At 41.6% G+C, this 26,697-nt stretch overlaps 4 protein-coding genes across 13 annotated transcripts in view; 3 read left to right on the forward strand and 1 right to left on the reverse strand.

Moving 5' to 3' along the window:
* The first annotated feature begins 12 nt into the window (after positions 1–12).
* si:dkey-205h13.2 lies at positions 13–5,990 on the forward strand. Its single transcript, XM_047569847.1, has 12 exons — positions 13–243; positions 2,737–2,898; positions 2,977–3,016; positions 3,097–3,127; positions 3,205–3,234; positions 3,307–3,478; positions 4,144–4,247; positions 4,342–4,513; positions 4,620–4,723; positions 4,970–5,150; positions 5,247–5,350; positions 5,473–5,990. The coding sequence occupies exons 2-12, from the start codon at positions 2,888–2,890 to the stop codon at positions 5,646–5,648; spliced, it is 1,125 nt and encodes a 374-aa protein (XP_047425803.1). The 5' UTR covers positions 13–243; positions 2,737–2,887; the 3' UTR covers positions 5,649–5,990.
* Positions 5,991–8,454: 2,464 nt separating this feature from the next.
* Positions 8,455–16,415, forward strand: tmem269 (transmembrane protein 269). Of its 4 annotated transcripts, XM_047570213.1 has the most exons (8): positions 8,583–8,759; positions 9,551–9,602; positions 10,343–10,392; positions 11,861–12,008; positions 12,657–12,754; positions 13,710–13,853; positions 13,959–14,159; positions 14,479–16,415. In XM_047570213.1, exons 4-8 carry the CDS (start codon positions 11,968–11,970, stop codon positions 14,586–14,588), a joined length of 594 nt encoding a protein of 197 aa, XP_047426169.1. In that variant the 5' UTR covers positions 8,583–8,759; positions 9,551–9,602; positions 10,343–10,392; positions 11,861–11,967; the 3' UTR covers positions 14,589–16,415. The 4 variants fall into 4 exon arrangements, with proteins under 4 accessions (XP_047426008.1, XP_047426169.1, XP_047426088.1 ...); XM_047570052.1 differs by lacking the exons at positions 8,583–8,759; positions 10,343–10,392 and adding an exon at positions 8,455–8,576; XM_047570132.1 differs by having other exon boundaries at positions 10,343–12,008.
* A 4-nt stretch (positions 16,416–16,419) lies between these two features.
* si:ch73-206d17.1 (tyrosine-protein kinase STYK1) lies at positions 16,420–19,930 on the reverse strand. 4 transcript variants are annotated; one of them, XM_047569544.1, is made up of 11 exons: positions 19,787–19,930; positions 19,563–19,646; positions 19,276–19,416; positions 18,990–19,187; positions 18,713–18,894; positions 18,542–18,625; positions 18,092–18,309; positions 17,947–17,987; positions 17,690–17,786; positions 16,649–16,833; positions 16,420–16,542 (listed from the first exon to the last, which is right to left on the reverse strand). In XM_047569544.1, exons 2-10 carry the CDS (start codon positions 19,609–19,611, stop codon positions 16,662–16,664), a joined length of 1,182 nt encoding a protein of 393 aa, XP_047425500.1. In that variant the 5' UTR covers positions 19,612–19,646; positions 19,787–19,930; the 3' UTR covers positions 16,420–16,542; positions 16,649–16,661. The 4 variants fall into 4 exon arrangements, with proteins under 4 accessions (XP_047425500.1, XP_047425590.1, XP_047425412.1 ...); XM_047569634.1 differs by having other exon boundaries at positions 16,420–16,833; positions 19,276–19,365; XM_047569456.1 differs by having other exon boundaries at positions 16,420–16,833.
* Positions 19,931–21,936: 2,006 nt separating this feature from the next.
* magi3a (membrane associated guanylate kinase, WW and PDZ domain containing 3a) overlaps positions 21,937–26,697 on the forward strand; it is a 108,679-nt gene continuing 103,918 nt past the window's right edge. For 2 of the 4 annotated variants that reach the window (XM_047569239.1, XM_047569323.1), the window contains exon 1: positions 21,937–23,234. In XM_047569239.1, the coding sequence (XP_047425195.1) occupies positions 22,928–23,234 (307 nt within the window). In that variant the 5' untranslated portion in view covers positions 21,937–22,927. The remainder of the gene's footprint in view (positions 23,235–26,697) is intronic. The other 2 variants (XM_047569078.1, XM_047569153.1) reach the window with 1 other exon arrangement.

Here is a 26,697-nt window from a genome sequence, read left to right on the forward strand (position 1 = left end):
ACATTTTATTTTCACAACACAAAGGTGCCGACTGAGGGCTGATGGGACAAGAAATGCTTTTACTGGCTGCGTGTAAGAAGTCTTAGCGATGATAGAGCACTTTGTTTGTAACCTGCTCAGTGATTGTGATGCCGTGCAGCCGGTGGGGATCTGCTCTGGCTGGCACACCTGCAATCAAGCACGCAAGACGAGACACTTTGATAGTGGCTGCAGGCAGAAACAGAGGGCCTGACAATAGTGCAGGTAAGCCTTTAACCTGGTCCCAGAAGACAGGCTGATTATACAGGCTATTTAGAGTGTAGAGATCCAATGTTCCCTCTCAGAGGTTACACCCAAATTAGGTTTCTAAAATAAACATCCCCCGTGGGTTTGATCTGCTCATCTTACTGTTTATCAAGTTACCATGACAATGGATAAATAATCCAGAGATTATGTGAGAATGTAAATCCTCAACATTGGTATCTATTCATTGTCAAATAAAACGTGAAGGTTAAGTGGTTCAAACTGTCAGGTAAGAGTAGCCGATACTGGAAAAATCTGGATTCTGTAAAGATACACAGTGGCACACACCGAAAAGCTACACTATCAATCACTGTTAAAAATTATTGTCTTGCTTCATCCTAAATCAAACTGAAGCACTGACATTGACAGACTCATCGACATGCTGCAGTTATGAAACCAGATTAGGAGGATGAGTGATGTTCGTGCTCTAAGGGTGAGTGCACATCTTTTGTCCATCTGTCAAATCTGAGGATTTTTGCCAAAAGAAGACACAATGGAGGTGAATTGTGGGTGTCTTTATTTTCACTTTTTCAGAAAATGTTGCATAAATAATGAGCTATGATTGACACGAGTACTAGAATCAGCTAAATCCATTGCCTATTTTCTATGTCAGGGGTCTTCAATGTTTTTCAGGCTAAGGGCCCCCAAACTGACTGACAGATTAAGTAGGGACCCCTACCTACTATACTGCTATATGTGTTCCATATTAAAGTTGGCCTAGTGCCATTTATAAATACACACTATTATTGTCATTTTGCATTGAATATGACGCTGTTAAAATGATACAAAGGTACAAATATATACATATTTTTTCAATATGAAATACGTGCAACAGTAGGGTGGTAGAAAATTGTGGGGGGACATTAAAAAACAAATGTATAAAAAATGTCTAATCAACCAAAGATTTTGCGACCCCCCCTGTAAAACCTCCATGGATCCCCTGTTGAAGATGCATGCTCTATGTCGTTGCTACAAATTTGTATCATACTTTTGTATAAAAATCTGCAGATAAATAAATCACTGAACATAGTTTAAAGAATGATATAATTATGATTGGAAAACTAACTGTGATTGGAAATCATCTTAGAAAGAACAAGTGCAAAATTGTCCACCTATATACAGCATGTATTGTATGTCCTGTATATTACATGGCCTACAAAAACAGTGTGTAACAGTGTTTGTGGGGGACTTACTAGGGGGAGTGAGAGGCTGTTGGACTGCATTATAGGAAGAGAATTAAAGGACTAAAGTCTTTGTCTCTGCCTCTTCTTTTTAATAAAAGAGTCGCCCAACTTCATAGAAGTGCCTCATTAAGTCACTGGAATACGCACTGAGTCAAGAAATCCTTTAGCTCAGTAGTTAAAAACCATTTTCCAAGATGTATTATTGTTCCACACTCCTGTTATTCACACTTTCTTTGCTGTAACCTTTTCATTAGGATCGGAACAATAACACACAATCAATGCTTTTCTAGGTGGAAAAACACAAGTTAAGTCCATACTCAATAACTCCGTTAAGGTCAAGGACCTAATCTCTTGACTCATTGTCACAGTGTAGCCCTGTGGACATAATCTGTCACAGTCATGGTTCTGGCTGTAGTTGTGCTGTGTTCCACTGTCATGGTGGATCACATTCATACTACAATGATCCTGGTTATTTTAAACCTTCCTATGAGGCACACACTTACCAGCCGGGCCTGAGGCCTTAGTCTTCGGCCAACAAATCAATTGTTATCTGTAGAAACTCAATATTCCTTTTCGAGATTTCTTTGCAGGGTGGGGCAGACTCTAGCTGATGACCTTTTCAAATGAATGCCAGTGGAACGTGGTCTTATAGTTTAGTATCTCGTTTATTAGCAGGAGGTTTAGGTCCGTCATTTAATTTTATGTATTTGCTGAGCTTCAGTTTGGGTCATAAATACTGCTAACACATGCGGGGCTGAATCTTTTATTTGACACGTTTATAACAGTGGTTGTCAAACCCACATAGGAAGTGTGTTATCAAGTTGCTCTTTCTTTCTCGGAGAGCCTCAGGGATTATAAATAATTCCATTTAGTTTAAGCCATAAAGTGAGAGAGGCTTGACTTTCACTGGCGAGCACTGGAACTGAACTGAACTGGAGGACTGAATATGTTGGTACGTGGCCGTATGCAGATGGAAAAATTTGTCGCTTATCATTTCTCCTCATCATATGTGTCTCCAATGAATGAAATGGGGGCGCAAACTCTTTCTGAGCAAAAATCTGCAGCTTGTATGAAAATCTTGCCTGTATGTCTTTTTTTATAGCAGGTAAGAGCAGGAGGAATGAGTACATTCAAAGAAGAAATTTTTCACGCATATTAATGGTTCCTCTCATGGATTTCTCAACTGGTGGAAATGATCCTCACACTTAGAAATTTCATGGAAGTCTCACATTTTCCCCATTTCCCTCTGAACATAAAATCCACGATTTAGATCATGCAAGTCATTGTCTGAACAGCATCCTGAGAAACGTAACCTGCGTGTTGCTGACAACGCTGGAAGACTGTGGGAGGAGCTTTATTGCTTTGTCATATTTAACCATGATACACATGCTGATTTCTCCAAAGACCCAACTCTTCTGTGCATGACATCTTTGTAAGTAAAATTCAAAAGAAATTTCTCTTTTTACTTATTTTGTAATACTTTAAAAAGCTAATATATGTTTTAATGCAGTTTCCTTATTACTGGATATAGAATCATGCTGGCCTTCAAGGTAACTAATATACTTTGAGTTTCATTTTGTTGTAATCCTACAGACCTTTACCAGTTGTCTCCTTATCTTTGTTACTTTAGGTTTGTGCAGTATGTTGTCTTCTGGTATCAGGTAATAAAACTCTAAAAGGTTAATTTAAAAAAGAGGTTTAAATGCTTCATTCATTCAATGATTTCTCCTCCCCACAGACCTGCACTTACCCACTACAGCGTTAGAAAGTAAGTCATGCGACAGTTTCCTGAGTCTAGCAACACACAGCACATAGTCTAAAAGTCTGTCCCCCTCCACAGCCTGCAAGACGGCGTGGTTCGATGAAGGAGACGTGTCTGAGCATGGAGACTCGGAGCTCTTGACTGACTTGAGAAGAAAGCACTTGACTGGGATCTGCTCTAACCCAGTGGATTTGGAGGTTCAGACCGTTTCTGGGATCAAATCGCAGCACAGTGGGAATTCCTTCCACACGTAAAAAGATTTCTAGCCTTGAGCTGATTTCAGGAAGCTTTGATTTTCATAATAAAGTAACTGATGATTTAAAATGTAGATAAAATGTTGAGGTTTCGTAACTCAGAAATAACCACCTGTAAATAACCAAACAGAGCTCAGACTGCTCAGAGATGTGTGAATTACACTGGAACAGTTACTTAAATATACCAGCACACTGAAGTTATAATCTCAGTCTCAATCTCAGTTTCAATCTCAAAACCGAGAGTGATCAAATGACATGAATTGGATAATGAATGAATGATAAGTTAAGACAGGACTTTATTTATCCTCTTGGGGAAATCACCGAGTTACAGTGGTAGGGAACCACAACGCGAAATACAAAAAGATACAAACAATAGCATAAGGTAGACAAGAGAAAATGGGGAGAAAAAACACTGGTGTAAATTGAGGGTTGAGGTAGAAGTAGGTTGAAAAGAAATAATAACATCCATGAATATCATGAATAAAAAAGCAAACTCAAGTAGGAGTTGCACCAACTATTGCACAAAAATGACGAAGAAGTAATGACAGGGATGGGTTTGTATATACAGATGTACTATGTTCTTAAAGAAGCTCAGCATGCTTTTACTTTTATTCAGATGAAATGAGACACAAAATATGTTTTTTTCTTTTTCTGTTTTCAGATACAGTGTATCAGAGGGTCTTTTATGCCTCCACTCAGAACAGAAACTGATGCAGTGTGATGATTACAAAGTCAAGTTCACTTGCACAGGACAGTTCTGCTCTGGTATGTGATGCAAAATAGTAAAAAAAAAAAAAAAAACTAAACTGCACTGAAAAAACTTTTATCTAAATAGTACATACATCTTTTTGATTCACAGAGTGCAGGACAGACTGGTTCGATCACGACGACCCAACTGGAAACGGAGACTACGAGGTCCTCAGTGACCTCTTGAGCATATACCCGAGAGAGATCTGCCCCCAGCCAATTGCAATAGAGGTCCAGACCATCTATGGAGAACCTGCATACAACACCTCTGATCATTTCTTATAGTGTGTTTAAAATATATCATCTTAAATGGAAAATGGTTTAATTACCCAAAGACTGAAGGAGGATAGGGTTCATGTATTCGTCACCTTCTCTTCTTCTTTTTTGCAGTTATGATGCCACCTACGGGTTTGCCTGTGTAAACGCAGAACAGAAAGGAAGGCGTTGTAGGGATTACAAAGTGAGGTTTACGTGTCCCAAAGAGTTCTGTCAAGGTTAAAGTCTTTTTCTCTTTCCAACCATTTCAAGCATTCAAACTTGTTCAGGTTAAATGAAGCAGGAATGGTTAAAGCCCTATGTGAATGCCATGCTAGAGTATATTTAGTGCATGCTTAGGCAATGAACATTTGGAGCAGAGGTATCTGTTTTGTACCTGTTGTAGTCAACGTTTTTGTTTGCCCCTCACAAATCCATTACCGATCTCACTGAAATCCTGTTTCACATGTGCATCTTCTACTCAGTGTCAGAGCAGTGTCGGACTCAGTGGATGAACAGCGGTAACTCGTCGGGTGAGGGTGACGTGGAGTCCATACATCAACTGCTGAAGACATTTCCTGGTCAAGTCTGTGGAAACCCCACCGGCATCGAGGCCAGGACAACTAGTGGAATATCCGCCAGATACACAGGAGATATTTTTCTCTCGTGAGGACGCTGTTTTGATACCAAACAGAAGGCTTTAGATTTGACTTTTCCTGCTTAAAGTGATCAGTTTTAATACCTTTTTAACTTAAATTCCAGGTATGATGTAACCTTTGGATTTGCATGCATCAATGAAAAGCAAAAGAGTAAACAATGTGAGGATTACCAAGTGAGCCTGACCTGCCCTTCAGATTTCTGCCAGGGTGAGTTTTCATGCAAACGGAGTTAATTTTTTTAAAAAAATCTTGTTTGTCTTAGCTGTTATTTAAAATCTACATAGGATGTCCGTGTCACATACAGTATGTAACTTTATTTTCCACTGCAGGTTGTAGGACACGTTGGTTTGACGTGGACGATCCCACGGGCCGGGGGGATTATGAGACGCTCCTCCAGCTACAGGTGCTATACCCCAGTCAGGTCTGCTCCCAGCCTGTGGCCATCGAAGCCATGAGTGTGTCTGGGGTGCCTGCGCACAAGACGGGGGACATCTTTCAAATGTGAGCTGACATAAAGCACCTTCAAGAGGCATTTGAATAGTGTGTGTGCTGTGACATGTAAAAATGAGACTAAACATTCAGTGGAAAAATGAAAAATGATATCAAATGTACCAAAAACAGTGAGTAACAGTAAACTAACATCAGCTGGGAGCTACATTAATTTACCACATAGTTACATGATCCACAGTCAAAAGCAAAGTTTGTCACAAATTTGAACGACTGTAGCCTTCAGACTTAAGTAAAGTTAATTTTGTCACATTATTGTCACGATGTTGTGTTATTTTACAGTAAACTCTGTTGTCAGAAGTTCACTTCAATATGAGTAAAGACTCATGTCTGAAAATTCACATACTTTGCAGATATGATGCTACTTACGGCTTCGCCTGTGTGACAGCTGAGCAGCCGGGTGGAAAACACTGTCAAGACTACAAAGTTCGCTTCACCTGCCCATTGAGTTTTTGCTCAGTGTGAGAATTCACTGGCAGTTAAGAGCAACAGTTATTTTATTGCATGGTTTTTATACCAGTGGGGGATGTGTAGTAGCTATTAAAGCAAGGTATGAATTCATTAATCTACTGTACATTATATTAAATTAAACATTTTGCCTCATATTACATTGTGTTTGCAGGAGTTTTGGCTCATTCCCAATAACCTGCAGTAACTGGAAGAATAAATTAAACACACACGTTGGTGTGGTGATTTCAGCCTTCACATGTCTGCCGTCCGTTTCTTGGAAAGCGGATGCGTTTGCTTTGCTCCAGCAGTGGTTTCATCATGCATATTTATAATGTGTGCGTGGAAATGGCGCATGACAGTAAATTTCCACATCCAGACCCCACAGAGCAGGGCTGTTGCTGAATAACTAAATCTTAGAATTTAACTTGTGCCCCGTCTAGTTCAAGAAAAATAAAGATTGCTGATTCTGTGAGCATCACATGGTGCCTTCTGAGTCAGTGGTTTATAGATGATTTATTGTTAGAAGAAAAAACACTGTGATATATTTGTGATAACAAAAGCCATGCAAAGGAAAGAAATTACTATCATGTTGTGGTACTGCTTTTCTTACCTTGACAAAATTCATTGAAGTTGAAATTCTGATTGAAATTCTGGTAACAAACCAGGTTAGAGCATTAATGAATAAGGTGGCATAGGTCAGATGTTTTTTTGTTGTTTGTTTGTTTTGCTCAGATGTAATAAATTAACACATACAGATAAATTAATTATTACTTAAGTGAGTCTGTTATGTAAACTGATTGAACAGACAGGCCTTAGTACCTTCATAGACGGATGAAGATGAGCCCAGAGTCCTCTATAAAATAGCATTTAAGTTTTGAGATTACCACTAGTAAACACTTAGTACTAGTCATTTACACATATATTTATCTGTGTTTGTATTAAATATATATCCATGCAGCCAGAGTTAACTAATTATAATTTAATCAGCAAGTTTATTTGGCCTTTTTATGGTGATTGATCAGTTATTACCCCAGTGTAAGAACATGCATCCACAAATCTTATATCAGGACCATAAATCTTGTCCTCGTGGTGTTATGCTTTACATCAATACATCTATACCATGTTCAGGTAAAAAGGAGTCTCTTATTTTAGAACTCATGGCTCTTTCTTTATATACTTGGTTAAGAGTTATTAGGGTTAACTCTAATGTAAAAAGTGGTCTCTCCACTGTGTGATGTGAAGAACAGGGAGTTTTGTGTTAAATACCATAGTCTCGCCCCAGTCCCACGGTTACAAGACAAACTTTAATAGCTGATTGCTATTCTGTGAGAAACATTTCAGTGACTTGGACCTTGGACACTGACTAACTGCTTTACCTTCGATCATTTCGTGAGTCTGAGTCATCCTGGATGTGAGAAGCAGTTTATTTATACTTGTATATGAACAACAGTTACCGCATAAGATGAACAGATTCCTGTAATGTTGTATCATAGCTTATTTACACCGACTTGCCAGTTCATTAGGCACACTAATGAAAACCAGTGCATTCTATAATAACAGCCCTGTACTAAATCCCCTTTCATGACTGTTCGTTTTTGTGCTTCTTTGGAATTTGTTTAAAGCTGAGAGCTGTTGATTCAGCTGTGCTTTCACGTTGGAGACCGTGGTCACTACTGCCGATACATGTTTCTAATATTTCGACAACATTATTTTAATCAGTGATCTGGGCGACATGACATACTTTTGTGTTTAATTGAATCTAGTTTACAATCGTGACAAACTACCTCCTCCAAAATGATCGCACAGATGAATCACTACATTTCTGATATTGTTTCAACGTGAAACTCGGCATGAAACTTATAACAGTCATGGAAGGGGACTCAGTGCAGGACTTTTATATTAGAATTCATTTCTTTACTGAGTGTTGACTGAGCTGCAAAACTGGATGACTGAGAACCTTGACAGACACCACTTACTTGTACCTTATCATTTATTGTCCATCTTCATGTAGAATGACAACCCATTGATTAATCAAAAGTGTTAAATATACATAAACGTGCAAAATAAATGTTTCTGAAATTAAATATTTGAAATCGCAACACGACCAACGCAGAGAATACTAGTTTTAAAAATGTGTTTTATGTATTTCACTCCTGATGATGCTCAGCTGACACTTAACGGTCTTGTTAACCTTCATGATAGGAATTTTATGCGTCACGTCGCTCCTTTTCTGCAGATGGAGGCTCGCTGCTGTTTTATTTGAATATCAGTAATGAAATGTGCAATTCCTTCAGCCTGCAAGCATTTCCTTGTCCTAAAATGTCATTCGCTCTAGCGGTGGCCACCAAAGAATTGACCAACAACATCGCAGAAAACACTAGAAGCGGTAGGAGCGTCATTTCCGGTGGAATATTCCAGCTGATTTATCCTAGGACTTTAAAAGGACGCGGTGAAATAGCGGCTGTGAAGTTGACAGGTAACCTGCCACACGCTATGACAGCGACAACGTCGCACCCTTAAACGCACACGTCGGTAATTTGAATGCGTCGATAAGAAAAGAGAGGAGAAAAAAAGCACTCGCCGTGACGTGCGTGAGAGTTTAGAAGTTTCCAACGTTTGATTTAGAGTAGACAAACTAAATCTGTGGAGCTCCTTCCAGGTAAGACGAGAAGCTTCGGCATCCGTGTCTTCGCGTCGGATGTGACTCGGTAATTCAAATTAGTCGCGGATTTGTCCCATCATTTGGTTGTGACGCAGTTGCGGCGCTTTCTCAAATAGTCTTTATAAATTTGGTGGGGTGTTCCAAAAATCTAATCGATGCACCTCTTATTCCACTCCGCGTTGATACGCGTCCCGGTGATGCGTTTAAACACAGCAAAGATAACGACCGTGCCGCGCTCTGGACACGTTTATGAGACTGGTGCTGAGGATAGAGCGATGCGCATTCAGGCCCCAGCTGAGCATCTGTAATGGTAAACCAGCAAACGGGGTTGGAAATAGAAAGGATTTTTTTTTTTTTTTTTTTAAAGCTTTACTGCTATCATGTTTGTTTTTTAGTTTTTGCAACCGGAAGCATATTATATGTTTGAGATTTTCATGATGTGCTTCAGTTAAGAATGAATGAAGAGACAGACGAGCGGGGCAGGAGAAAACTAACTGTTGCGCACACGACTATAAATAAATAATAACTTGCTCATCAGCCACGTCATTAACGTGCAGCTGATAAACCCCAGACGATCCACCAAGTCGACTTTGTGAAATCATGCAACCGACAGAAGTATTTCCTTAAAAGTCTATATTTAATGTGATTTATAGCTGCCAAAACGGACGTGAAGTCTCATCGAGGGCTATTTGTGGATTGATGTTTTTAGGTAGTCTTAATCTATGTATCATGTCATAGTCTGTAATTTAAACTCTTGTGTATGATATGCAAAATATGTTTTCTTTCAGCTGTTGCTTTGTGAGCCAGAGACAATCATGATCCTCCTGAATCCCTCCTCTGGTAGGTGCTTCATTCTCAGTCTCATCTCATCTCCTAGATCACTGTACACCTACATGAGCATGGGTGTAGGAACACAGGATGTATTAATAATTAATAATAATTAATTCATTGTTGCTGGTTTAATATTTTATGTGTGATTGCAAGGGAAAAATAAGTTGTTTAAACAGTGCAGTAAATTCACTTCAGATTGTCCCTGCTGGGAATTTTAAGATGTGAGTTTGTCTTTGTCAATTTTTTCTTTTTTTTTATACTTGTTACCAGGTAACATAGTAGGGTGTTACATAACAAGGGACTTCCCGTCGTGCTTTGCACTCATTAGGCAGCAGCAATTCAGAAACAGAGACCTGCTTGAAACTTACATCGTGCCTGGCTCTGGTTTTATGTTCTTGTTATTAGCGAACAAGACGGTGCATGGAGCGGTCCTAGTAAAACATCACCATAAGCTCTGCAACCAGATACACTTTTGCCTTCATGGAGCTGCATGATGAGTGGCTCTTTATTGGTATTCATTGAGGCAAAAATTCATACATTTGACAATAAACCCGGCTTGGCAATGAGATTTTCACATTGACTGCAGAATGGCATCTGCATTAACTGTTCCTGTGAGAAGTCTTCAAGTAGTAATTCAAACGCCAGGTGGAGAGCCGTGCTCGAGTACAAAATAAGAAGCAAAACACATGCTGTTTAAGTAAACGTTGTTGTTGGCTTTCTGCTGTGTCTCATACGCTGTTTTCTTTCAGATGAAGAGTCTCTTGAACTCGCCTGGCTTTGGAATCACAGGAAGTTCAGGGTGAAAGACATTTGAAAGACATTTGAAAACTATTTAAATTTTGCAGGTCATCATCTGTGCATACTGTCTTGGACAGCACTATGACTTGAGAGAAAATGATAAGCTTAGAATGGCTTAGAATAAGCAAAATTTTATTTGTCTTGATACAAAAAAAAAAAAGAAGGGTTCATGGGGCGGTTGACTGGAGTGAGACGGTGTCAGCAGTCATTCCATCTTGCTGAGACAGGGGGGGAATCTATCTTTTACATTTTGCTTTATCTCAAAACACACCACGTTATAATGACAGCTTTATTAATAGCTTTAAGTAAAGATGCAGTGCTGACCAAATCAAGTAGATGAGCTTGTCTTGATTTAGTCTGCTCACGTAATCCTCATACAAAGCTGCCAGCTCTTCCAAACAGAGCATGACATAAAACGGAGGCAACCTGAGAAAAATGATTACCACGATATAACCTTATGCAGTTATGCAAGAAAAGCAGGTGAAGATGTAGATTTATCTGCATTAAAGCCTGGGCTGCAGTAGTAATAATAGATGTGAACAGTTAGCTACTTAGGGAGTGCTGCTGCCATGTCCTTGTTTCAGGTCACTTTATTCGGTTAACAGTTAACAGGCTAATAATTGATCTCACGTCTGGTATGTGTCAATGTAGTAGGTCCGACTCACCCTCACTGTAGCCAGTGGTGTATGTGGTAGTCTCCTCTATGTTCATAGCTTGTCCCCCACACCAGCATTTGTGTGTACTTGACCCCTGATATGCTCACATTTGAGTGCTAACACTTCACATGCCTCCTGTTCTGATGTCGAGTATTTTTGATCATTTATTTATATATTTATATATATATATATATATCTTTAATTCCCAAGTGTTACCTGTTGATATTGATATTGCATGTCACTGTGGCTGTGTTAAATGGTGTGTAATGTGATCACTGCATAGAAATAACTGATGATGTTAGAAATAGATAATGAGGCCCTCACTAATGTTGCATGATATAGGCTGCGCACCCCTGACTGAATGAATGTATGGTAACAACAAATGCATTTTAGTGATCTGAAAAAGGATGAATGAACCGTAAGGTTGGTCTCGGTCCATAAAACACGCATCTTGGTAAGTGATATTTCTTTTACATAAGATGAGGGAAGATGTTTTGGCGTATTATTTTTCTTTAAATACAGTAATAAATAAATAAAAAACACAATATATGATACATATGGTGGATGTGGATGTGTATAAATAATGACTGGTGATAATAAATATTTCAAACGAATTTCACACGCCAACTTAAGCTTGAACCAAAGTGAGATGCAATGAGAAGGCAAAATCCAATACAGAGACATGCATGAAAAGGTCGGCCGGTGAGGTCACCCTATCACAGTAGGAGTTTAGGTTTATCCTGTAACCACAGCAGAGGTTATTTAACAAACATAGACTGCATACTACTAACTGCAGCTGTTGCTTGGTCCCAGGTTTCTTCCAGTGTACCAACAAGCTCCTTCTGAGTGATCAGGCCACCGGGCTTCAGATCAAGGAGTTTGCACGTAAAAATGCTGCCAACGCTCTGTCGGTGGCAAACATGGTCATGGGCATGGCCTCCATTCTCAGCAGTTTGAACGGGTGAGTGAACACACGCCGGCGAACGATAGTAATTCAAATAAACTAGACGATTAGATTCGTATCAGCGTGTTTCATGAAACACCTGACTGTCTGCTGGAAATGATGACCTGGACAAATGCCAAAATTCGGGAGGCATGGGAGACTTTTAAAAAAAAATGTAAAACACTAAAGTAATGATAAAGCACCAAGATGAGGGCAATCCAATCCAAATCATAAGAGCTGCACAGCTAAATGTTTGTGCAACAACGAGTCTTTCTAGAAGCAACATTTATTAGGAGAAGGAAGTCTGTGTAAACTCTTGTTAGTTTAAATCTCTATCTTTGCTTAGTGGTTTCCTCATATTAAAATATAGGGAAAACATTGTGAATTTGAATATAGAGTTCTCACACTAATAGCTTTCCTTCGCTTTATTGGGATCTTAGTTTGGTCTAAAGAGGCACAGGCGTGTAAAGAAACTGATAGACTTGTACAGTTCCCTTTTTATTTATTTTTTCCCTTTCATCTGTTGTATTGACACTGTTGAAATCAGGCCAGCATTAGTTTCTACTTGCCTTTTTTTCCACTGGCAAGGACTCGCAGATATTTTGCCCCGTGAAAATGGTTACCGTCATCAAATAGCTCAACCTAACACTCACTTGTTTTGTCCAGGCACCATCATGCTGCATGCTGGCTGGTCCTGATTGGCTATCTCCTGGATTTGGCAGATGGAGCAGTTGCCAGGCGACTGGGTGCCTGCTCTGCACTGGGTAAGTGGAGTGTTGTGGTCAGTAGCTCTTACCAAAGATAAACTTCAGCTGGGGTGTTGGCAGAGCTAGCTGCGCACTCTTTTGTCTACACATTTAAATTTGGCTGCACCAAGTCATAAACAAAAGGAACCAGTAAAAAGGAACACTGCTACTGAAAGACTCGTGCTAGTCTTACGGAGTTTTCAAGAGACAAATCATACTTTTTCTGTATAATGTCATTCACTAAACACTGTCGCTTGCCTTCAAACGATCACACCACCCTTTCTAGTAAATCAGGAGCTCCACATAGCTTTAACATTTTTCAGCACGCAAGTTCACGTTTTCTCAGAAGCCTAAAATAGCTCCCAGGTGCATCACAATACATTGTTGGCTGCACATTTCAGAGGGCTTTGTGTCTCACTTTTTCTGCATGACTTTGCAGGTGGATGTTGTTGGACCCCTCCCCTCCCCCCCCCTTGCGTATTTTGTCACATGAACAATCACTTTCTGATTAAGCAGCCTAATTCCACGGGATCACGCTACAATTGTCTATTGTATCCCGTTGCTTTGGGTTCTCTGCATATCTGAAATTGCTAAAATTGTTGACCCTGGCCTGTGGAATTCCACCTCGTTCGTTTGAGCCACGGGCCTGAATCACCTCATCCTCATCTGCTGAAAACATGATCCGTGGTCCTGGGGGATAAAGAGGCGAGGCGGTGGAGAATGTTGTTTATAGAATGGCCGCCCGTTGGGCTGACACTGAAGTTTCCACTTTGAGATTTTGCGTGCACATGCACCACACTGTTCTCTGTAACGGTGGTAGTGATCATGAGAGAGATAGTAATGCATTGACCCAAGCTTCAAAAGAATGTAAACTCATGACCATAGGATGTTGGAATGGAGCATGTTATTTAAAACACACAATGTTTCTGGTACAGACGTCTTATCAACTCATACCTTCCTTTGCAACAATTAGGGGCAAAACTTGACGACTTTGCTGACTTCACCACCTTCGGGATTGCGACATCGTTGCTTCTGAGGACGTCTGACCTGCTGGACAACATCCTGTGCATGTGTTACGTCCTGTCAGTTTTTGTCCGCCTTTGTTTCTTCTCTAGTGGTGAGTTCCACAATGTGGCATGGTGGCCTTTTCATTGTAGTTCGCCTTTTCGCTTCACTCATTACAAGTCTAATTCAATTCTATGTACCTACTGTTAATCCACAGGGATCCCGTTCATGTACCGTGGCCTGCCCTGCATTTACTCGTCTGCCATCCTGGCCAGCGCCTCGTTGTTGTCAGGGGGAAACTTGGCCATGCTGCGTATCATCGCAGTGGCCATGATCCTTTTCATGATCAGTCAGAACTTCTACCCTCACGACAGAGTGCTGGAGTCCCAGGCCTGGAAGAAAGTAGTCTACGCTGGAGGTAAAGTGATTTAAAAGAAAGGAAAAGGGAAATATTTACATGTTTTTCACTATCAAGCTTTGTTGCATTCAGTTAATTATCAGATAAGTAAACATGATGGGACAACATATTGATGAGCAATGGAATCTTCCCAGTAGTATTAAAGCCCTAAGGAGCGTTTATTAATTTACCACCTCATGGTTTCAAGTGTAACACTCTTCTTTAACAAATGCAGTACTACGTTATTATTTTGTGGATTTTCATGTATCTATTTTTACCGTTTTGATTCCCAGATGATGAACATGACTCTGAATTTTCTTCCTTTTTTTTTTTTTTCCAGGAGTCATTATGCTGTTCTGCTCTTCCTTCCCCCCTGCGTGCGTGTACTATCTGCTGTGGTCGGTCTCCTACATTTTGTTCCCGACATCTCTCTGGAGCAGTAAAGTGTAACAGGTGTGCTGGCCCTTCCCAATACACCGAAATACGTTTACCTCTGGCCCACTTGGGTGTACTGAGGCCTCCAGACTGCCGCTGCTCCCCACCTGCATAGAGCATCCAAGCTAGACATGCTCATGCATCACTGGCAAACACTCGCTCTGTTTAACCTTTATTTTGATGTGACGCCTTTGAGAGAGAACCCACACTGAAGAGAGTTAGAGTAAGCGATTAGGAGGACGATTTTAATGTTACTGCTGGGGATTAACATCCATGCTGTCTTCTGTCTTTGTTGCACTTTCACTGAATCCAGGAGGTTGTCGGGCTTGTTCTAAAAACTGAATTTTCATCAGGTTACTCGTGTTTTTAATCTCCCTTCTTCCTCAGTATTAACCCGACCTTTGGTCAGTGTTGGGAGCACATGGAAGCGTCTTTTCACAGGATAATATAAGAAATCGTTTAAAATCATATTGTTTTCCCATTTCTGGAGTTCAGGCCAAGATTCCTAAAAGTTGTCTTTATTCATAAAATAGGGGTCTTACATCCACGTCACAGAGGAGACTTATTAACACGCTGATTATGTAGTTCATCTCATTTGATTCGCTGTTTGAACACGTTTTTAATTCATTTGAAGCTGACCACAGTCCTGTTTTATCTGGTGTCCCAAGACTTTTGGCTTCGTTTCCAAAAAATGTTTGACTTCCATATTTTCTTATATGTGTGATTGTATGCGGTACCTCTGTTTTAAGAGGCATTATGGAGTAAACTGGGAGGAAATCCACACTGGATCACCAACGCATCTCATGGTACTCCAGAGACCACGGTGATTTCTGTCACTTGCCAGACCATCTGCTCTAACATCAGTTTAAGAATTGTTATGAGAGGAAATTGCAACCCATTAACGTCTCTACTGCAGGAGTTTTCTGCCTCATGGGATTTGCTGCCTATTTACCAAAAGGAAGGATGAGGGATGCACGTGCTGCTTAGCCTGCCATCTAGTGGTGGCATGACTTTGCAGCTAGTCATGGCTATGATCACAAGCACAGTGCTACAGAAACTTACAGTGGCTGATGGAGAAAAGGTGTTTTGTCATTCTTTAACTCGGCTAGTGTTATTATTTTTTATGTACAGCAGTTCTTTACAGCAGGGGCCTGCCTTTGGCATCACTCATTGTGTTTCAAAATGAGCGTGTGCGGCTCTTTGCATTGTGAGTGACAAATGGGGAGAATATATCATTTTATTCTGATTTATTTCAAAACATGAATATAACTGCACGGAGAAACAGGCAAACGCGTCTGTTCTCTGCCTTTAAAGCTACTGACATACTTTTATTTAAATTCAGATTTTGTTTGAATTCTGATTCACCTCTTGAAAACCAGTTTGTACTCAGAGGTGTATAAAATCATGTTTGAATTCAGTGATTCTGATGATTTTACAAGTCACGGCTTTATCAATTTATGACCTGAGTCTGCCTCACAGGGCTCTTTTAGGATGTTGGTCATGTCTTTATTCAAGAAAAAAAAAGTCCTCTGTTTCAGTACTGATTCAAAGCCACTGTGGTTCTCAACACGGTTGATAATAAGATAATAACCAAAAAAGTAGTAGAAGTGCAGACTGAACACATATCTACTCTGGTGCATTCAGTAGTGCATTCGACTTTCCTGTGTAGCTGTTTTGGATTTCAAACTGTAAAGCCTCAGTGATGTATGCATGCCAAGACCATTGTAAATACAAAAACTATACTATACTCCAATGATGAAAAAAAAGGGAAAGCGCTTCATGAGTAATACGATCTGTGGTTTTAAATTTGTACATTTTGACAATAAAGAGGCAATAATAGGACTGGTTCATCTCCATGCTGTTAATTTATCATATCATCAATGTCGAAGTGGAAATCCTCAGTTTCTTCTTGTTGTACATCAGACGTCTAGCAGTGTACCAACAGAATCCATACACTTGCCTTCCTCAGCTGAAATGCCATAGAAAACTGATTACATGATGGATGCTCCGCAATCTAAAAAACAATTCCCTTTTAATGTTATGTTTTCTTGGTAGAGTTAGTGTTGTTGACACACTTTTTACATGGGCCTATGAGAGCAGTCCTGCCTTTTGGTTGTACTCGTACATGTCGACGACCTCGGGAACACAGATAGGTTTAGAAGAAGCAAAGTGCAGTGACGACTGCAGCAGCTTCATGATGGCTGAAAACGCCGGCCGGTCTTTGAAACTCCACATCCAGCAGTACTTCATCAGGTCATACCTAAATACATCCAGAAAGATAAACATTCACACAAAAGGTATATTGTGGATGTGGTTCAATTTAGATACAGTACTATGTATTAACCAGTGAGTTTCACACATTTTGTTTCCCTTAGTCCAGAGGCGTGTCTGGGGTCTATTGGGGTCCTGTGCAAATATTTCCATTTGGTCATGAACAGCCTAGCTGGACCTAGCTGGACCTAGCTGGACCTTCAAACCTCCTCAGTTAACCTTTCTTTTGTGTGTTTCATCTTTATCGTTCCAAGACAATCAGTTTGAAAGCTGCGGAGATGGAGAAGCAGCCGGAAAAGCTAACAAGGGAATATGCTACTACCAGGTGGTAGTAGCGGTATCACAGTGACGTGTAGTTACTTTTCAGTAACAGTGCACATCAGGCTACAGCGTTAGAGTCTGCGTAGGGTCTGGACTGAAGCATAAACGGTGCATCAGTCTAAAGAGCTGTGTCAGACAGTGTCCCCTTGGGGTGGTCTCCCACTGTCATTACACACTTAGAATATTGCCGCAGTTTGGAGTTTGCAAGTCCTCCACGGCCCCCCACTGACCTAGGGTTCAGAGTTGACTGATGACAAGCTGCACATCTGTTTTGATAAGAGAAAGACTAACTAATGTTTCCTGTGTTTGGGCGGCTGTAACTTCATGTGTCACAGACATACAGTGCGTCTCAGTCTAGCACTCTAAATAGGTATTATACCTTCAAATGTCAGGCTGCTTCTTCTTAAATAATCAATATTTTAGTGACTTTTTAAATGATGAATATTGCTTAAACTCACTGACTATGACCTCAACACAAATATGTTCATAATTCCCTGACATACAGGCCGGTGAACTGTACTCACAAAGGTCCTCCACAGTCCTTTGGTCTCTTCATTCGATAAGACGCCTGTAGCTTTGGAAGCACTGACAGAGGCTCCAGCTCAGGATATGGAGGAGAACCTTAGATCAACAGCAAAAATATAAACAGATGAATGTGATTTTAATGCTGTATGACGCTGCTGATGGTCTGATTGTAGAAACTGGAAACTTTAGGCTTAGCTGAAATGTTGAAATACAACTGACTGCTTTTAATTTTTGTGGGCAGGACAATGTGCGTTACCTAAGGTAATCAGTTCATATAGCAAGATTCCAAAAGACCACCTGGAGAATAAAAAAAAGTTTTAGTTTGGACAATGCATTTAAACATGTTATAAATAACAGTGCAGTCTAGTGTTTGGCTTCCTTAGCCATAACTCTGCCCTTACACGTCACTCCTGTCGATATTGAGCTGCATCATAATCCTCTCCGGAGCCTGCCATTTGATGGGCACCTCTGCTGCCCTCGGCTTAATTGTTGAATCCATTTTGCGTTCTCCAAATGCCACACCCAGCCCTGACACCCGTGCTGAGAGGCCTGGGCCAATTAAGATGTTCCTGGCAGCCACATCGCCATGCACCAGCCTGTGCTCTGACATCAGGTAATCCTGAGGGAGGAGCCAATTACAGCCAGACGTATCAATCTTTGGTTGCAGGGGTTGTTCAAAATTCAGGATAAACAACTCATTCTAGCCAATACCATGGGAAAAATGACAAATGGATCAGGATGTGGTGCAGCACAGAGTGACATCTGCATGACAGCTAAAATGAACTCGTGGTGGTCTAGTCATTGGATGGAAATAATTGGTCAAAAAAACAAAACAAAACAAAAAGACTTACCAGGCCAGCTGCAACCTGCTTTGCCACCAGAAACACGGACCTCTCTGAGAAGTCCTGCGATGGATCTGCCGTGCTTGAATCTTTCTGTATTTAAAAATTATTCCGTGTTATTGCACTAAATCTTTGGAGATGACACATGTTAGCAAACAGAAGGTCTGCATCAAAGCTTACATTTCTGAGAGTCCAGAGGAAGTGAAGAAGGTTCCCTGGGTTGTGGGCATCCAGGACCAGGTACATGGGCAGACGCTTGGTCTGGCAGTACAACATCTGCACCACATTCTTGTGTTTACACACTGTGGCGTGGAAGGCGAGCCACTCCACAAACTCTGTGGCTTCAGGCTGGTTGGGGCCCTCTATGTGGAGTTAACATCAGAATAACAAAGAAATAAGGTGGATAACCTTATCACCCACAAGATCACTCTGGACTGGGAACAAATTCACGCTGTACCTCGAAGGGATTTAACCACCACAACGGAGGAGGCTCCATCGCTCTTTTTCAGCAGACCTTTACAGATGGGACCATAGCGACCAGTCTGCCAAAACTCCAGCCCCTCAAGAACGCACTCTTCAGGGAGCTCCCAAGATTGCAAGGCTGCCTGGACCTTTGGAGTGCCTAAAGCTGTATTCAGAAAAATGCTCTGCTGACCTAATAAAAACACAAGAGAAGATACAGGTTTGCTAGCTATGTAAGCATGAGGCATAATTCACAGACGCTGCTGCAGAGCAACTCATACCATTTGTAAAATGAGCTGAGGCCATCTGTGCCCTTTGTTTGTTCTTACGGAGGCTGCAGAAAATCAGAGTCACCACTAAAACTGTGCTCACTGCCAACAGAGAGGGGATTATAATGACAGCAAGTGGACCTGAAGACTCGTCTAAGAGACAAGTGAAAGAAGAAGCAGGTTCAGAACTATTTACTGTCCTTTTTTTCCTCCCTCATTTATTTTTATTTGTTTAACATGGTGCCAGCATCATATACAGCTAAAACAGATGGATCTCCCAGCTCTTCGTTAACACTTACAGCACGCAGTGACTGATGTACCGTTGCTACATTCTGTACCCCCGTCCATGAACAGCAGCTGGCATTTCTCACATGTGGGAGAAACTGCAGACCATATAAACAGAGAAGAAACTGAAAAGTTGCAACTTATCTCTTTGTAGAGTCAAATTAACTAGGAAAGAATGTAAAGCAAAAACAAAACGTTGACTAATGTCTAATTAATACAAATGCCAAAGTTTTCCTACCTGACACAAGAGGCCCTAATGTGTGAGTGAGCACACATTCACAGCCCGGTAACACAAAAACTAACAGCAGCGGCAGAGTTGAAAAATCACAATAACATGCCTGTTATCAGCTGCTTTCAGAGAACGGTCTGCCTGGAAGGGCGCTGACCGAAGAGGTGAGCAGGAAAGTTAACTGATGTTAATTATTAACAAAGCAGATAACATTAAACGGAGCCATGCTCACATACTGCTACCGCAATGTGATTCACTTGCGCACCTAAAATCTTGTTATGCGTCTCTCATATGAATATTACTAAATTACTAAATAAAAAGAATTACATTAAATCCATCAACAACAAATAGTAAGGTTGAGAATCTGTTTCTGATGCATACTTATTATAACGCAATGCAAATGCTCATCTTATAAGTGTGTCTTTACACATACACTGATCAGCTGGCATAGCTGGTATACATGGGCTAAAAAACAAAAAAATATGAGAAAATAATTTTTTAAATAACTTACAACAGATTGTGTTAAGTTTTAATCAAACCAAGAGTAGCAATAATAATAAATAAATAGTCAAAAGAAAAACATAGAATATATCTAAATGGGCTGATTTTTACAGCCCCATCACCCCAGGTCAGCTTTCATTCATTAAATTGTGATTGTCTTTTGAGTGATTGACAGGTGTCATGCCACGCCCCTGTCATTCACTGATCATTTGGGCTAAAACCAGTCAGCCCTCAGGCTGCTGGTCATTGGTCAGAAGTGCTGCTGGTGTCAGAGTGGGAGGAGGGAGAAGAAGTTCAGCTGTGGCGGGTGTTGATGTCTTTGGAGGAAACGTTGGATGTAAAGATACTGGAATCACAAACAACATTAAAATAACTCAAAGGGACAGACGACAAAATTGCATGTTTTTCAGGCTCAAAAGAAAGGACTGGCTAACTGCAGGTGTAGCCATTCACGTTTCTGTTGTCTGTGATTGCTTTCGCAAGTCACATCGGAAAGAAGCCGACTCAGTGCATGAAAGCAATGTGCTAAGAAAGGCTGAAGTCACTGAAGTGAAGTGTTCTGGTTGTGATTAAATTGCAGCCTATTGAGTATAAAATGGAATAGTTCCCTCTCTTCCTTCTCTATCTCTTTTTTTTTTAATGTTTTACATACTGTGATATTATATCTGTACACAGTCTTTTCATTCAATAGGTGTGAGAAGTTGAAAATGTTCTTTGATTTGGGTCACGGCTTGTCATTAAGGGGTGTTGGTGGGTCCTGAACCCAGACCAGACCAGAATAATAACAACTTTGTAGTCACCACCAGCTGCCACTGCTGATCAGGCATAACATTATGACCACTTTCCAAGTATTGTGTAGGTCTCCCCTTGTGCCTCCAAAAAAAATGGTGACTCATCAGAGAATGGACATGGGCCATCTGAGGGTGTCCTGTGGTAACTGGAAACAGAATGTAGTTAGTGGGTCCTATGGGTCGAGGGGAGGAGTCTCTGTAGTCCACCCCACAGATACTTGATCACTTTGGGATGTAGTGAATTTGGAAGCAGGTCAACATCTTGTGTTTTCATGTTATTATTATTTTTTATTTATTTATTTTTTTAGTTGCTGCATCCTGCTGGGGATGGCTGCTGCCATCAAGGAGTGTCATTGCTATAGGGTGGGGGTGCCTGGTCTGGTCAAGGTGGGTGGCACATGTCCCAGCAGAACATGTGTTTTGATGGAGGCACCACCCTCTGACTGTTACAACCACACGAGGGCAGAATAGCGCAATGAATCAACAAGGCATCTAACAAGAGTGCACGCCACTTCACTTCTGCAGACGCATTTCATGGACCTGGAACTATACTGTAGTGGTCAGGATTCACTTAGAAGCTGCGGTGCGTTTTATTAGGAACACATATCGGAACAAACATGTGGTCAGCGGATACACACGGAAGACTGACTACGTCGAACTTTCAATAGGCTTTCTATTTTAAAATGTTTCTGATTCTGATTTTCCCACGTGAAAATATGCATCCCAGTGCGGGAACTCCGCCTTGCTCACACACCATAGAGACGAAATCTAACGCTTCCCACTCCCACAACACCCGCCTCTTCCTATTCACCATTGGTCCAGCGTGCGCGCTTTTAACACCGCCCCCCTGGATTCTGATTGGATTCCACCCTCTGCCGTCAGGAAGCCTACACGGAAAAAGATAAAAAAAAAAAAAAAAAAAAAGTTATGGAGCGAAGCCTAATCGGATCACGTCTGTTGCATGCTACTGCGTAGTTTTCAGATTAATAAAAATGTCCACAGTGGCTGCGGAAATGTAAGGAAAAGCTCAGCGCGCGCAGCGAAGGGCAAGGAGCAGAGTTTCAGTGTTTTGAAAGGATCACATTACCGCCCGGTTCAGAGGAGGGCCAGGTATGTTTTTCCGTTTCCAAGGACTGCCTTGCTGATGTCACCGCGGAGGAGGGCAGGCCAGGAGGACAGGTGCGCAGAGTAAAGTTGTCTCCACAGTGTGCTCCGATGAAGAAGTGGGACTGAGGGAGAATTTCTCATCAGCCGGGGAAACCTTTTGCAAACCAGCTTTATGAAGTTGTCCAGTATTTTTCTACACTCTTTTCGTCACAGTGGGATCGGGTTTGCTCAAGTCCCAACTGGAATAACGTCTGTTTGTACTCCTTTTTTTTTTTTTTTCTTTTTTTTTTTTCTGGAAGTGCCAGGCTGTGGTGCCCACGGACTGCAGGGGCGTAAAGGATCCGGGCTGCCCTGTTGCTAATATCGGGGGTTTAACGTTGCGGGGGAGGCTGCTGTTGTTTTATTAAGTGCTCTTTGCTATGAGCTGGGGCGTAAGATCGAGACGCGCCAGCATCAGAAGCAGCACTTCTCGCTTCAATGCGACACTGACGCATCTGGTCTCACATTCCAGTCGCGTACAGGTGATGCTCGACTAATTCAATGGAAGGACTGATCATCTCCAGAGGGAGCTCAAGCTAAAAAGGACTTGTTTTCCCTGGAATGGAATACAGCGCAAACCAGCAGCCTCAACTTCTCTAATCTGCAATGCTTTTTCCCGTGCGTCATTGCGCCGTGAGGATCTGAAGCTGCCGTTTCCTTGAAGGACAACCATACTCGGGCTTCCCTCCAGGTTTACAAATAGACACCAACAATGTCCAAGACACTGAAAAAGAAGAAGCACTGGTCCACTAAAGTGCAGGAATGCACTGTCTCGTGGGGGGGATCCGGGGAGCTGGTCACTGTAGTTGAGGTGCGAGGCGGCGCTGAGCTGGGAGAGTTCCCCCACCTCGGACACATAGTTTCGGAAGCGATGGTCTGTCACACCGGGAGGTTTCCCTGCAGCGGGGACGTGCTGCTGGAGGTGAACGGAACTCCGGTTAGCGGACTCACCAACCGAGACACGCTGTCCGTCATCCGCCACTTTCGGGAGCCCATCCGCCTGAAGACCGTGAAACCAGGTGTGTGCCCTGAATCACAATGCCCCCACCCCACACCACACACCACACACCACACCTCCACACCTGCGCCCCACAGCTGGCCACTCTCTGCAAACACAGGCATACCTGACACATGTGTGAAATGCCTTTCAAATTTGTCACAGCAGCATAACCTGAAGGTCGAGAAGTTTAAGGCAGGTGCGACTAGTTCTATGAATGGATCAGAGATACTTGGTGGGGTAAAGCCCCCGGAGCTGATCCCCCGCCGTTTGAAAAATCAGTGTGTTTGCGATTTCGAATCAAATCTGTCTGTGAGTTTTGTGTTTTGACTTGGCTTGAGCGTATCTAAATTGTCTATCAGCATGCCTTCTATTCATTCGCCTGGAAATGTTCTACCACTGCTTTAACTGCAGCACGATCCTGCCAAGCAACATTAAGCGAGGGACATGCTGTGTTTAATCACGCTTGTTCTTAGTACCCACTTGCGCATGGCTACAAAATACGCCACGGGTCATTAAGGTTGCAGTTCTTTCTCCCAGCTCGGCCCGTGATCCTCTTTGTGTGGATGCGTTGTGTGTTGCCTGTCCTCTTCTGGGTTTTCACGCTACTTTAACACACTTACGTGGTCGGTCATCGCTTAAATGCAGGCACGGAGGCACACACTTATTTAAAATCATTGTTATTTGTTGCCTATAAGCTCTGCTAAAAGCTTAGTGGTTGGCTTTAAGTGTATGTTATTGCCAGTGTTTAGTGCATGCATGGCTCCACGCGTATGCCTAATGAATGCTGAGTGTGTCCGAAGAGATCGACAGGCAAACTCCAGTCAGAAGAAGTGACTGATTTAATAGTGGAGCTGCTCAGTGTGGCACTTTGCACACACTTAAAGGGATTTATTAATGGCTGCCTTGCCAGCTTAGGCGGCGTCCGTCTCCTTGCAGTGTTGAGGTGAGTCCAGGTCTAATTGAATCAATTATGTCCATATACTGAAATCCCCAGGATGCTGCGCCAGCTTGGCCACACGCTTTGACGCTCTGGTATATCTCCTTTAAGGGCATTTTCTGCAAGGAGATTGGTTCTTTTTATTATTGGCTTGTCGCTTAGGGTTAAGGGACGCAGCTGAAATCAATATGTAAAAAATAAAACGAGCTGTTTTATGTCTCACATAGGACCGAACATCCAAACATTCACATGAGCTTTTAAATGCAATTTCCCTTTGAGTTGTCTGTGAAGGTTCTCAATCATCCGGGCCACGGTGATCCACAAGGCGTCTGTTTGGGTTATTAATGTGTGTGAAATTGAATGTGTTTGCTTGCCTTAAACGTTCTCTGAAAACGAATTATGTCACAATTTTCATTTTTAACATCTTCTCTACATATTAGTGCACGGCGCACTCAGACGTCTCCAGGCTCCCGATCATCTGTTCCCGCGGGGACCTCACTGTGTGTTTAGATCTCTGTCCCCTCTCTCATGATTAATTCAGGCGTCATCCATCATTAATGGCTGCTCTGTGCGGGGATGGGGATGAGGTGGCTAATGGCCGGATCATATGTTAGCCGATTGGTTTGCTTGTAAACTTGTATTCTCGTGAGACGGTGGGGGAGAGGATATAAACGGCGTAGAACTGAGCCGTGGAGTTTGGGGTTGGTAATTAGATGAGGATTTACATGTTTGTCTCCAGAAACAAGGCTCTCCACGCCGCATTGTTGCTTGCGCGCCTTGTCTTTGCACAACACAGCAGCAAAAGTTACATCAGCCCGAAAGAGAAACATTCAGATTATTTAATGGCGTCTCCCTGTTGGAGGAGTGTACCCTCTTTTTTTTTTTGCATTTTAGTTTCCTTTCACTTTATCTTCTCCCTTCAGCCGATTATGCCGTATCATTACATTTTGCCTGTTCCCATCATCGCTTAAATTTTATACTACATAATCTACTGAACATTTCACTTTCGTTCTCGCTTCTACTGTGGTACCCTTGATCCTAATCCTCTTGCATAATCAGTCAACTATCCTTACGCTCTTTTTTTCCCCCTCCTCCAGCTGATATATCTAACGAATCTCCAAAAACATGCGCTGCTTTTCTTTTTAATCGTGCTTATTTTTTAACCTGCCTTCCATGACAGTCACACACTGTGCCGTTTTTTTTTCCCTGCACAGTCAGGACAGTAAACCAAAAAGTTTGTGCGGAGCAGTCCTCTGGCTCCAGATGAGCTGATGTGCTCAGTATGCAGCTCCCTCCCCGTGAGCAGAGCAAGGCTATAGCCAGTAACCTTGAAGGGACGATTGGAGAGGAAAGGCATAGCGATCAGAGTTACCTATTGCCGTTGAGAGACTTGTTAGTGGGCAGCTCATTGATTAATGCTGTAAACAGACTTAAATCTGCTTGTTTTTTTTTTTTGTTGTTGTTTTTTTTGCATCGTGGAGCTTAATGGATGGACCATTGAGCTCTCAGGTCCTGGAGTGGCCTTGATTCACAAATAAGCTCTATAATGGAAACTGTGAAAAAAAAGTGTTTTTTTTTTCTCCTTTCTCCTTTGCAGAAAGATAAATGATGATAATAATGTACAAAGATGGCCGAGGTTAACATTTAAAGTGCTGCTTCAGGAATTATGTTGAGCACAAGAATACATTTCTGAAGGTAAGAACTAGATGAAAAGAATGCTCATCAAAGGTCTAAGTGTTGCAGAGCGGAAAATGCTATGCTGCAAAATATGAACCATCTCCATCACTGCAAAGTGTACCAGCATACGTTTAAAATTCTGTTGGAACATTATTGTTCCTGTAATATTCATACTAAAGTAAACAGAAATGAGGTATTGTTGTTTTTTAAATTTTATTTTGAGTGCTGATTTATTTTGTTCCGAAGGTAAATGGGGCTCCGCTAAGATTCTTCTACAAATGAGGAGGATTTTTATTTCAAGTACCAGAGATGAGAGGCAAATGCAAATGCAGAAGTGTGTAATATCATACGGTCACATTCCAATATCTAGGGAGGGGCAGTACAAATAGGAAGCTTCACCCTTGCCTAAATTGAGATATCTCCCCTAGGGCTTTTATTCTGATACGCACTATAAACGTTTTTAGTTGTTGTTTCGGATCTAAAGTCCTTTTTTTTTTTTCTCCACGTCTAAAGAGACCTAAAAAGTATCCAGAAGATAAAAAAGTGCCAAATGAAACCTGCAACAGTAGGCATGAATAATGAAATGTGAGATTATTGCAGCGGGTTACTTCAACAGAGACGTACTGTAAAGGACCCTCTGCTCTTCTTTGAATCTTCTCTTTGATCAGCGATTCTCAGGAGTGGGTTAGTGAAATGAAGTGTCAAGTACTTCCTTGATGCCTTTTGACAATCACGGAACATGTGGCTGCGACTCGCTCGGCTGGAGGGAGGCACGTTGTGCGCTTTTGCTAAACGGTTTGTGTGTTCGGAGCTGCCACTGATGATTGCGTTCATAAATGAATAGTCTCCCTTTTATTTTCTCAGCTGA

Source organism: Mugil cephalus, chromosome 1 (assembly GCF_022458985.1).
Source record: "Mugil cephalus isolate CIBA_MC_2020 chromosome 1, CIBA_Mcephalus_1.1, whole genome shotgun sequence".
Taxonomy (NCBI): Eukaryota; Metazoa; Chordata; class Actinopteri; order Mugiliformes; family Mugilidae; genus Mugil; species Mugil cephalus.

Coding starts and splice junctions, on each gene's coding strand:
- si:dkey-205h13.2 (XM_047569847.1), top strand. Junction 3,479..4,143: donor AGTGGGAATTCCTTCCACAC/GTAAAAAGATTT, acceptor TTCTGTTTTCAG/ATACAGTGTATCAGAGGGTC. Junction 4,724..4,969: donor TCCCAAAGAGTTCTGTCAAG/GTTAAAGTCTTT, acceptor TCTTCTACTCAG/TGTCAGAGCAGTGTCGGACT.
- si:ch73-206d17.1 (XM_047569544.1), bottom strand. CDS start 19,611: ATGGACGGGGGTACAGAATGTAGCAACGGTACATCAGTCACTGCGTGC. Junction 18,310..18,541: donor AGCAGGTTGCAGCTGGCCTG/GTAAGTCTTTTT, acceptor CTCCTCCCTCAG/GATTACCTGATGTCAGAGCA. Junction 17,988..18,091: donor AATATCGACAGGAGTGACGT/GTAAGGGCAGAG, acceptor TTTATTCTCCAG/GTGGTCTTTTGGAATCTTGC.
- tmem269 (XM_047570052.1), top strand. CDS start 9,578: ATGATCCTCCTGAATCCCTCCTCTG. Junction 12,009..12,656: donor ATTCTCAGCAGTTTGAACGG/GTGAGTGAACAC, acceptor TGTTTTGTCCAG/GCACCATCATGCTGCATGCT. Junction 12,755..13,709: donor GGGTGCCTGCTCTGCACTGG/GTAAGTGGAGTG, acceptor TGCAACAATTAG/GGGCAAAACTTGACGACTTT.